At 40.4% G+C, this 12,485-nt stretch overlaps 1 protein-coding gene across 1 annotated transcript in view; it reads right to left on the bottom strand.

The window, feature by feature from the left end:
- LOC110163799 (disintegrin and metalloproteinase domain-containing protein 12-like) overlaps nucleotides 1-12,485 on the bottom strand; it is a 333,462-nt gene that overhangs the window by 266,771 nt on the left and 54,206 nt on the right. Inside the window, exon 2 of the mRNA XM_055149921.1 lies at nucleotides 8,803-8,924. Coding sequence (XP_055005896.1) covers nucleotides 8,803-8,924 — 122 coding nt within the window. The remainder of the gene's footprint in view (nucleotides 1-8,802; nucleotides 8,925-12,485) is intronic.

The raw sequence follows: 12,485 nt of genomic DNA, 5'->3' as shown, positions 1-12,485 counted from the left end.
ATTATTTTTAAGCCATTATCTATTATCTGTTTTATTGCATGTTACCATTTTCCTGCTGTTCTTGAATTGCGCGTTGCAACACTAGAATTTCACCACTGAGGGACTAATAAAGGCACTGATCTGTACTTATTTCACTTTCCAATTATTTTATTAATCGTCGATACGCGGGAAGGCGACAGAAGCTCTGCTGGTAGAGCGTCTGTCCACTGATCTGAAGATTTGTGATTGGTTTGAGTCCTGCTCTTGACCTAAACATCATTGGTCAGATCCACTGATTCCAGCTCCCACAGATGAATGCTCTCGTTGTGTCCTTGGGCAAGACACTTGACCCACCTCACCCCAAGAGTCCATGTACGCCGGTGTATGAATGTGTGTGTGAATGGGTGAGTGGTCCCTTGACATAAGTGCCCTGAAGTTGGAAAAGCGCGATATAAAAAAAATGTGACCAAACGCGTAGGATTCAGCAGCGTCATGTAAAAGAGATCTGCGCTGGACAAAATTTTCAGTCCCGCTCCTGCCCGCATCGGTAAAGAATTGTAATTTTCATTCCCACTCTTACCCGCATCTGCGATATTTTGGGTAATAATGGACTCAGACTTGAACTTTAACAGCCACATCAAATCAATAACATCTGCAGCCTTTTACCATCTAAAAAACATAGCAAAAATCAGAGGTTTACTGTCTAAAGCAGACTTGGAGAAACTTATCCATGCGTTTGTCTCCAGTAGGTTAGATACTGTAATGTTCTGCTCACTGGTCTCTCCAAACGAGCTGTGAGACGCTGCAGAACATCCAGAACATCCAGAACATCCAGAACGCTGCAGCTCGGGTCCTTACTCGAACTAGGAAGTACGAGCACATAAGTCCTGTGCTCAGGTCTCTGCACTGGCTCCTGTGCCTCAGAGAATAGACTTTAAAACAGCTCTGCTTGTACAAGTGTCTCCATGGTCGAGCACCAAAGTCCATCTGTGACATGTTAGTGTCATATGAACATCTCGCACTCTGAGGACCTCAGGGACCGGCCTCCTGCTGGTGCCCAGAGTCACGACTAAACAAGGGGAGTCAGAGTTTCAGGTTCATGCAGCTAAAACCTGGAACAGTCTGAACATGTGAGACAGACTCTTCTGTGACGCTGTTTAAATCCAGACTCAAAACATTTCTGTTTAACTGTGCATATAACTGAAAGGTTTTCATTCCGCACTCTTCTCTCCAATTTATGTCTCTCTTTTTTTAATTTTAATCTTCATGATTATTTATGTTTTGTTTTTATTATGATTTTAATGTATTTCTTATTCTGTAAAGCACTTTGAATTACTTTGTGTACGAATTGTGCTATACAAATAAACTTGCCTTGCCTTGCCTTGCCTTTGTCCCGTTCCCGCCCGCAAATCCCGCAAGACGTCGACGTTCGCTTTCTTACGTTCTATCAAACACGGAGAAGCAGAAAGGAACTGTCTAAAATGTGCGCAAGATTAAACCACTTCCGCAAATTTAGGCTGCTTAAAATGTTTTTTATTGTTGCCAAATAAAATATCCAGCGCAAAGTACGTCTGAAACATTAGTCATTTGTATATTTTACTTTACACTCATATTTAGTTTGCGGGACTGCAGTTTATCATCCCACCCGCCCGCTCCCGCATTGTGCAGTCCTGCTTCTGCTCCCGCCAGCAATGAGCTTTCAAAATGTGTCCAGCGCCGCACTGCTTTGCATCGGGTTCCACGGGTGCAGGGCTCTATCATGTGCTCATTTTGGTAAGAACGAAAGAAAATCTGCTGCTCTCAAGTGTAATGTGCAGCTGTCCATCGGAGGTGCAGACTCTTTATTGTAACGACGATTACGGTGACATCAGCTCGTATTGTTCACGTCAGAACTGTTTCTTTAATTAAGTGTTTTTTGATGAATATTGCAATTTTTTTGTGCTCAAATTATAACGTAACGATCCACGGGTGTCAAAAATTATAACTATAGAGCAGGTTCAAGCACCATATGTGTTCTTCAAACCATTGTTTCCTAAAAACTGGGTCAGTTGGTCACAAGAGATTTTTTTGGGGTGAAGTTGTCACGATCTGCATGTAAGTCTGAAATATACAGTTGTGACACATGAGAGAGCGAGTGAGTCACCGAATCCCGTCTGCCTGCCCTGAACGAGTTGAGAAATCCTGCTTGGTTGTCTAAAAAGAAGATGATAAATCAGCAAAGGTCAGTGCACTTCAGAATATTTATGGATGGATCCTTTTATTGCTGGTTCAATGACTGTTTGTCATTGTTTAACTTGAGTAATACTAATTGTTCAGAGAGACACGATCACTCAGTCAACAATAAAATATCCTCATTAATGTTCAGTAATGGTCAAATCCATACATTTTGTGATTTATGAGTAATGTCTGCAAAGCTTTAGGAGGCAGGAGTGCTACTTGGATATACAAAAATGTGCAGAATTGTCCTTTTGGTGCTCTTCAGTGTAGGAACAGTCTCAAATACAAAGAAGGAAAAAACTGAGGCACTCAAAAAGTACAAAATAATTAAAAGCCTTTAATACCACATGGCAGATAAAGTTAAAATCACTCCAACACCTCGGCCTTCATCAGGGCAAACTCCAGATGGTGATCACAGTGCAGATTTAAAGTAATAGGTGTAGGTCACATGTTCACAGTGGGCTGGTGCATGATGGGACATGTAGGCTGAACACCTTTTAGTTACAGGCTATTTAAGTTCAAATATAATACAAGATATAAATAGTACAAATCCAAACAACCAATACATAGAAAGATTCACAGTATAAAAATGCATAGTATAAGAATATATGTAGTGCAAAAATTCTAAAGTATTACAGATATAACTCTAATTTGTATATATACAATGTATGTCATATATTAAAGGGCTAGTCTTAAACAGTTTCATGGGGTCAGAGATGTAAAACAGAAACTGATTACTCATTTAAAGTTTGTGGTTTTAAAGGTTTTAGAGGAAGGGGGAGAAATCTAACTCTTCTCCATTAAGTCCTGGGAACTGGGTGGCCTTGAGAGTGTAGATCCAGTAGGAATATTTTTTTCAGTCTATCTCCTCCTCTTATTGTTTCTTTAATATGTTCAATAGCCCAATTTTTTAGGCTTTTACAGCTGCCATGGTTGGCTTATTTGTAATTCTCGGCCATAGGATACAGGGGGTTACATAGTCCTTATACTGACTTGGGTCGTGAAGGTTTGTGACTTTTAAAATATAGTTTCCCAAAAAAAAAGTTTGGGAAACACTGATTTAAATTGTTTAATGCCAGTCTAGGTCAAACTCACAACAAAGCAGCTTGTGGACACTCAAAGAGAAAAGTTACATGGTGTGTCTTTAAAGGAATTTGAGTCGAAGTCTTAAAGGTTGTATGGAGGATTTTTTTTTTGTTTCAAACTGTCAGTCAAAGATTAATATACCATTACAGAGACGCAGCAGCTTTGTAATTATGATGACCAAAAAAAAAAGAACGAAAATCTATCAACTGTGGACGTAATGAGGCCAGATAAACATCAGCCAATAGAAAACGAGGCTCTTTCATTTTCTATTGGCTGTTAGGTTGTCAATCAAACTCCCTAGTGTAACTGATTCGTCGGAGCGCGGGGATTACGTGGTTTACGCAGCGGTTCTTAGAGGCTTTTTCGAACTGTCGCTTCCTCGCATTTCGCACAAAGTTTGTCGCGACGGCGGACGAGAATCCACGACCGGTTCGCCGCAAAAGAAAGTCCATTTTTGATGTCGCTCAAAGAAGAAGAGAAGGGGAAAAAGAGCAAAGCCAAACTGAGGTGATTCTTGGAGATCTCGTCCAGCGATGGCGCGACCGAAGCAGACGAAGGGTCTAAAAACTGACGCGTCGGTCGCTGAATTACTTCTAGACAGGAAACTTCAACAGTAATTCTGAATGCGCACAAGGACTGTCTCTGTATTTCTCTTCCCTTAAAAAAATCCTCTATACAACCTTTAATGAGATATTACAAAATTTGACTTACTAAATTAAATTAAATTAACTAACCCCTTGTTGACTTCACACTAAACACATTGGCTGAAACTGAAATTAGAAAAAATCTTGGCAAAACAATTCAGATTTGTCGCGATTTTTAAACAAATTAAATAGAAATAACCTCCGGCTTTTTACCTCCAAAACTCTGGGAATTCTGTTCACGTTTGATCACGTATTTACAACTTTGAGAAAATGGATGCACGCTGTTTTGAAATCACTTCTGAGCTATTAAAATTCTTCCTACAGAGAGTCTGACTTCATGTTGTTTTGTTTGGCGTTGGGCTAATCACATCGCAGGAAATAACTAGTGTGGAAAAAGCAGCGCGAATATAATCTCTCATGAGTTGAATCAATAATGACCAAAAAAAAAAAAAAAAAACTTCAAAAACTGTGTTCGATAAGCCTGACTAGAACTAATCATATCATTTAAAGTGAGTGAGCGTTCAAACATTTCATTAATATTTCAAATTAACAGTGTCAAGTTGAGTTTTATGTGTATTTTTTAACACTTTTTGCATATCCTTTGTACCAGATATTCACAGTTTTAGACCTCAAAGATATGGAAGAAATGACAATGCCAGCTGCTAAAATAACTCAAGAATCACATGCATTTCAGAATATGTTTAAATTACTGTTTTATTTGAATTTAATCAAGGCTTAGCACGTTTATATATATTAAATGTGACAAGTGAAATTAGATTGTAACTAATCTCATATCTCAGGCCAGACGCACCTTTGAACAAGTTTAAATCATCCTAACTGTGTCTTAAAAAACTCTAATATGGATAAAATTACTGTGAAATTGTTCCGGGAGCCCCCACAGCAAAATAAAATTTATGTAAATTGTAAAACATTTAGGGTTTAATTGTTTCTACACATTATCAATCTGGAATGGCTCTCGCTGAAAGAGCATCACAACAGCGGAACAAGAGGAAAAATCAAACATTAGTTCAATCCAGTTGAGAGAAAAGCACAGACATCTTCCCTGTCCACAAATGCACAAAGCTCTCACCTTCTGCAAGTTTTTCACAAAGTAAATATCATATTTTTCAGACTATAATGGCTCTGGAGTATAAACCGCACCAGCTAAAAAATGAGTAATGAAGAAAAAAACATATATAAGCCGCACTTTTTGGGGGAAACTTATTTTATAAAATCAGAGACCAGGAACCGATGTTTGATCTTGAAAGTCAAGTTCTAGTAAAAACAACAGAACAAAGAACAACAGACTGTTAACGTCACATATGAACAGTTCTTCAGATAAATATAACATAAACAACAGAACAGAACAAGTTTAACAAACTCTCCATCTCACTCCAAATCACTAAATCCATTCAATTCTTCATCCTCGGTGTCACTTCTGAACAACTCCACGACCTCCGGAGGTAAACAGAGCGCCGCTTCCTCTTCTGCGTCGCTGTCGTCAGACTCAGCATCAGTTCCAGTTAGAATTATTCCGGCCTTTCTGAATCCCGACAGGATATTTTCGGTGTCACTGAAGTTCAGGCTTTGTCCGTCCATCCGGTGACTTCCAGGATTGTTGCATTGTTACATGGTGCATCCTCCCAGTTGCCATGAAGCCGTGTTCTCCGTTCCCTCACAAGTTTCTCGCTCACACCAAACTTTCTTTCTGCTGCTTAATTACCATTTTCAGCTGCACGTTTCACCACTGGCAGCGGGACAGAGGCTCTTTCTGCAGGAGACATGCGCAGTAGAGTGAAGTGACAGTGGTACAGGAGGAACAGGAGCAGCAGATACTGACACACAAGACTAGAGCGCTGTCTTGAGGCTCCAGTGTGAACATTTTAATATATAAGTCGCTGGAAACACCCAAACCGTGAAAAAAACTGCGACACATAGCCCGAAAAATACGGTAGTCCATATTGACGCTAAAATAGGCGGAAGTACATCTGTCAGTGTTGCCGTGTTTGCGTTCGTCCACCTTTTGCTTCAGTTCTGCTACGTAGTTGGTCACCCGCTCGTTTAACTGCGCAGTGGACGCACACCAAGATGGATTCTCGTGAGTTCATGAACTCACCTTGCTCTGCCCGGTTATCCACCACCTGCTCCAAGGAGATTTTATTTCTTTGCCTAGAATGTTCCAAAACACGACCGTACACACATTTACCTCCAAGGAGACAATTAGGAGACATTTGATTTTTACGGTCTTGCTTTTATTTGATTTTACTGGTTTATTGTTTCAGGACCGGTAAGACCAAATTTTAGCAATTTACCTTTTTGTTGCCTTCGTTTTATGATCTCTGTGCAGCACTTTGGAAACCGCTTTGTTTGTAAAATGTGCTATATAAATAATTTGGATTTGGAGTTGAACCAAGCCAAGTGAGATCGAATCTGTGGAGACAAAACCGTGTATGTTTTTCAAGGATTTCTTTCTTTTATTTCCTCACTAAAACGCATCCAAGATATGAGTTTAATGCCGTATTTTGGAACATTCCAGGCACAGCAGTAACAGCTTCAAGACACGCAGCCCCCTCCGCCCGAAAAGTTACATATTACACCTTTAAAATATTCATTAAACGCGGTGTCACAACATAAAAATGATCTTAAATCGTATCCATCGTCGTCGCGAACAAAAGAACCCTCTTCAGCTCTTCAACCTGTCCATCATCTTTTGCATTCTTTATGTTGCCAGTTTCCTCGTTCAAAAATATCCCGCTTTGTTGAGTTGTTTTGCTTTGAACGCTGCATCAGAATATTAATGGGGCTATTTTGAGACGTGCTCAATCACAAACACAGCTGACGATTTGCATCTCACGACAAAAATGCATTTATTTTTTGTTTCATTTCGATCCGAACTTGGTGCATAAAGCCACGCTCAGGATGAACTTCAACAAAGCGACGCAAAAGCTCAAATAAAATACTCTCTTTTATTTGTACAATTATGGAGGCAACTGTAATATTTACCGAAGTCAACAATAACGTAATATTTAAAGGTGCATTGTGTAATTATTTGGGTGGAGGGTCCGTCAAATGTTTCACAATATGGTATTAAACATTTCTATCTTCATGGAGACCAAACCAGACCAAGTTACAGGTCAGATCTATGGAGAGGTGACCCAGTCCGTGTATCGTTCATTTCATTCATTTTTCAAAATAAAACCAAAAATAAGAAAACGAAAAAAACAACTATTTCCTTCATTATTTGTCTCTAAAAGTGAAAAAACCGGACAACGAGACAAGAACCAGACCAGGACGGAAACCGGGACTGAGACGGGGATTGAGACCAGGACCAGACTGAGACCATACCAGAACTGAGACCAGAACTGAGACCAGAACTGAGACCGGGACTGAGACCAGAACTGAGACCAGAACTGAGACAGAACTGAGACCAGAGACTGGGACTGAGACCAGAACTGAGACCAGAACTGAGACCGGGACTGAGACCAGGACCGAGACCAGCACTGAGACCAGTTTAGTCCTGGTTTGGTCCTGGTTCAGTCCTGGTTCAGTCCTGGTTCAGTCCTGGTTCAGTCCTGATTCAGTCCTGATTCAGTCCTGATTCAGTCCTGGTTCAGTCCTGGTTCAGTCCTGGTTCAGTCCTGGTTTAATCCTGGTTCAGTCCTGGTTCAGTCCTGATTCAGTCCTGGTTCAGTCCTGGTTCAGTCCTGGTTCAGTCCTGATTCAGTCCTGGTTCAGTCCTGGTTCAGTCCTGGTTCAGTCCTGATTCAGTCCTGGTTCAGTCCTGGTTCAGTCCTGATTCAGTCCTGGTTCAGTCCTGGTTTAATCCTGGTTCAGTCCTGGTTGTCCTGTTCAGTCCTGGTCCTGGTTTCAGTCCTGGTTCAGTCCTGATTCAGTCCTGATTCAGTCCTGGTTCAGTCCTGGTTTAATCCTGGTTTAATCCTGGTTCAGTCCTGGTTCAGTCCTGATTCAGTCCTGGTTTAGTCCTGGTTCAGTCCTGATTGAGTCCTGGTTCAGTCCTGTTTCAGTCCTGGTTTAATCCTGGTTCAGTCCTGATTCAGTCCTGATTCAGTCCTGGTTCAGTCCTGGTTCAGTCCTGGTTCAGTCCTGGTTCAGTCCTGATTCAGTCCTGATTCAGTCCTGGTTCAGTCCTGGTTCTGAGTCCTGGTTCAGTCCTGGTTCAGTCCTGATTCAGTCCTGATTCAGTCCTGGTCAGTCAGTTCAGTCCTGATTCAGTCCTGTTCAGTCCTGGTCCTGTTCAGTCCTGATTCAGTCCTGATTCAGTCCTGGTTCAGTCCTGGTTCAGTCCTGGTTCAGTCCTGGTTCAGTCCTGGTTCAGTCCTGATTCAGTCCTGATTGAGTCCTGGGTCAGTCCTGGTTCAGTCCTGGTTCAGTCCTGGTTCAGTCCTGGTTCAGTCCTGGTTCAGTTGGGCATCGCATCGTTTGTAATGAAACTTACTGACACATTTTATTCACAAATACAAAATTATTATTGGGAATGTAACTATATCCAAATCTTTCGATATTTTCACGATATACATCTCACAGTACGATATTTATTATGATATTTTGTGGAAGCATTAAAAAAAACAACTTTTTTTCTACTTTTTTGTCTTAAAATGCCATGACAGGACTTAATCCAAAGAAGTAAGACGTAAAAGTGCTTAGAACTGTTATTTCTTCTTGTAGTCTGCACTGAAATGGAGCAAAGGATCATGGTAAATGTAGTTCCCTCTGTTTTTTTAGATATTTCTGCACCATAACTCTTAATTTAAGTAAAGAGACTTATAATTTGATATATTATGATGCTCCACGATATTATTTGTTATTGTAACATCCCTCATTTTTATAATTACATTTTTTTTTTTGTTTTTTTTACCTTGTATTTGAGTTCATGCACTGGCCTCCATTCATCCCCCACCAGCTGAAGGGGAACCGTGGTCCTGTAGTGTTCCTGTTTTGACGACGATCTTCTTTCAGCAGCCGGGCTCAGAAGATTCCCTAAAAAACAAGAGACGTGTTTTGTAGATTTCATGGACAATGTCAAAGTCTTACCGGTCTTTGCCAAATCTTTAAAACAGACCGAATTAATCTACCAAAACAAAAACTTCTGGAATATTTGTGAAAAGACAAACCAGGGACATGAGCGATAATAAAATCCTGATTATTTGAGAATGGGGCTTATTATGGGAACAAAGAGGCAGTAAGGCAGCTTGGAAGAGTTATGATCCCAGTGTTTTGTCTGCACTGGTGAAAATGAGATACAGTACATGCGCCATTTATGTCGTATGCAGTGTTGGGGAGTAACAGATTACATGTACCAGAGTTACGTAATCAGAGTACAAATTATGAGCAATTGTATTCAGTTACAGTTACTGTTTCAGTGAGTGGTAATTGGATTACAGTTACTTTGTTGAAATAAATGGATTACACAGAGGTATTTTCCTGTTTTCACTTTTGTTTTTTTTTGTTTTGCTTTTTTCTTTCAGTAATTCCACTCATTGCTGGACACTAAACCAGGTTTAAACCAGGTTTAAACCAGGTCTAAAACCAGGTCTAAATTAGGTCTAAACTAGGACTAAACCAGAACTAAACCAGGACTAAAACCAGGTCTAAACCAGGTCTAAACCAGATCTAAACCAGGACTAAACCAAGACTAAAACCAGGTCTAAAAGCAGGTCTAAACTATGTCTCAAACAGGATTTAACAGGACTAAACCATGCTGGGCGGACGTGTCTCCTCCTCTTCTATCAATAATATTTTTTATTTGGTTAAGTAAAGTCTGGGTTTTTTATTGTCTTTTATCAGACAAAACGTCTTATGTGAAGATATCCGAGTCTTTGCTTCTCCACAGCAAATCAAGTAATCCAAAGTATTCAGATTACGTTACTCAATTTAAGTAATTTCATGGATTCCGTTACAAACTACATTCTGGGGTCTGTAATCTGTAGGGGAATACATTTTAAAAGTAACCTTCCCAACACTGGTCGTATGCAGGCCCGTTAACAGAAATTTGGGGACCCGGGGCGAAAAGACTCACATGGGCCCCCCTCTAATATTAATTAATAGGCAGAGATTTCAATTTTGGGTCCCTAAGATTCAACAGAAGCCTTTGTCCGGCCCGTCGCCTCACCTGATCATATGTAATAACTTCTTCTTTACCATAGGGTTTGTTTTTTTTGGTCATTGTTCCTGATAAGCAGACCACAAGAAACTCAAATCAAACAAATTTCTAATCACTGTAAAAGAAAGAACTACATTATGGACTGGGATGGAGCAAACATTGTTGGGACAGTGGACAACAATCGCTGAAGGCAATTGAAATACGGAAACATGCCAGCAAAACTAAACTGCCCTACAAAGGCAAAAGACCTCAACTCTCCACAGTGTGAAGCTGAAAAATGACTTCAAAGTTTTTGTTTTGTCCAGACAAAAGTATAATAGGTAGGGCTCCCAAAATTTGACAACTAGCTGCTATAATGAAGAAATATTTGTATGCGAAAAATATTGAGCTCAAAATGGACCCTTGACCTTTATTTGTCAGTTCCTGTGCTCTGCCTTTGTATCATGTGTCAAAAATAAGGAGTGGTGCAAAGGCAAAACGCAGAAACTGACATGATCATTATTTGCTTGATTTTCTCCAGACTTCCATCCATTATAAGAACCTCACCAAGGTCTAATCATCATGGAGTTTGTTTGAAATGATACAGAAGAACTTTGGATTTTCTGTTTAGTGCTGATCAGGATCGTGCGGTGACACTTACACAGTTAAACAGTTTGACAGACAAGTTACTTTGCAGTATAGTGTGTACAGTATGAATAAATATACAAAATACTTTACTCACTTTTAAAGGTAGTAAAGTATAATTGAATACAAACATAAATTTACTTAATGTGTTAAGATTGGATTTTAAATCTAAATCATAAACAAAACATACACAGCTACTGCCTTTTGCCTTTTACTTTTGCACGACTCCTTATTTTTGGCTCATGATACAAAAGCAGAGCAGAGTCCTGCACCGGGTCGGGTATCCACGGATACCCATCGGATATGGGCAAATAGTTGCTGAAGCGGGCGGGTTGTTATGATATTTCACAGGGCAGCAGATATGCGGCAGTACGGAGTCAGTCCGTACTGTTGAACACACCACAGAGTTCACGTGTGTTTGTTTACACCTGCAGACACAGATCCAAACACTGAGGATATTCTTTTTTACGGACAAGGTTTGAACTGGATTAAAAGGACATTTATTAGTCAGACTGTGATTTGAGGAGGAGCCTGTTGAAGCGGTGAGTGTTGGAAATATGTGACTCTGAATAGTTTTTGTCATTTGTTAGGGTTAGCTGCTGTAGCTCCCCACATAAACAACTGTTTTATTGGTCTGTTCTAAAGTGACTATTATTGGCCGTAATTTGCTACTGGACCTGCACTGAATGTAAATGAGCTGTGAATAGAGTCTGAATTATGACATTGCGCATATAATTAATACTGCGGCGTGCCGTATTTACGGCTAAAGGCTATAGCGCTACTTTACTAGTTATGGGTCGGTTTCGCGAACGAAATGACTCTTAGAAGTCTTTGAAGGGAACGACGGGAGCCTGATCCTTATTGGGAGCCGTGTTTTCTCTTTCTCTCACTTTTTTCTCTTCACGCCGCGTGCAGAGTCTGGTTTGACAGCTGGCAGCGGCTCAAAACGAAACTTTGAGAAATTTGCGTGTACTAGGAAAAAAAAATAAAAATTTAAAAAATGGCATATTTGACTGTAGTTTAGCATAAAATAAATAAGTCCCAGTTTTAGTCCTTTTTCAGTCCTGGTTTAGACCTGGTTTCAGTCCTGATTCAGTCCTGCTTGCAACAAAACAATCTGAAGAGCCACTTGGGAGCCAAAAAGACCAGCAGCTTTTAGTGAGCCGAGCCAAAAGACCGGTTCTCTAAAAAGAACTGGAATACCCATCCTAGTGTCTAGAATGTGATGCAAAAATGCCATTAGTCAACCTACTGTCTGTAAATATGACGTAAAGAGGCAGAATAACAATAAATGTTGCCTAAATAAACCCAATTTAAAATAGCCAAACCTAAGTTTTCAATTTACAGGAATTTTACATCCTAATATATGGTGTTATTCGGCTATCCCATTATATCGGTTTCATATCGGCCACAGCAAAATCCATATCGGTCGGGCTCTAGTTTTAACGTTATGGAATTTTACGGACAGGTATGCGGGTGAGTAGTAATTACACACGGGCAGGTCAGGACCAAACCAGGATTAAACCAGGTCTAAACCCAGACCACTCTTGGACTTAAGAGAGGGAGAACCCCAGGCCCAAGGAGCAGGGTGTCCGCAAAGCGCACAGGACTTAGCTCCATGGAGCTCTCCACCGGTCCTTTCGTCTAGTCCTGGTTTAGTCCTTTACCCAGGAAGTCTATGCAGGTTTAGTTGTCCTGGTTTAAGTCCTTGTCCCAACAGTGAGTCCTGGTTCAGTACTGGTTTAGTCCTGGTTTAGCCCTGGTTTAGTCCTGGTTTAGCCCTGTTTTAGTCCTGTTTTAGTCCTAGTTCAGTC

The sequence above is a fragment of the Boleophthalmus pectinirostris genome, unplaced genomic scaffold (assembly GCF_026225935.1).
Source record: "Boleophthalmus pectinirostris isolate CB_2022bp ecotype Guang Dong unplaced genomic scaffold, ASM2622593v1 HiC_scaffold_14, whole genome shotgun sequence".
Classification (NCBI taxonomy): domain Eukaryota; kingdom Metazoa; phylum Chordata; class Actinopteri; order Gobiiformes; family Gobiidae; genus Boleophthalmus; species Boleophthalmus pectinirostris.
Note: the sequence above shows the minus strand (reverse complement) of the source record. Positions and strands in the feature narration are given on the sequence as shown.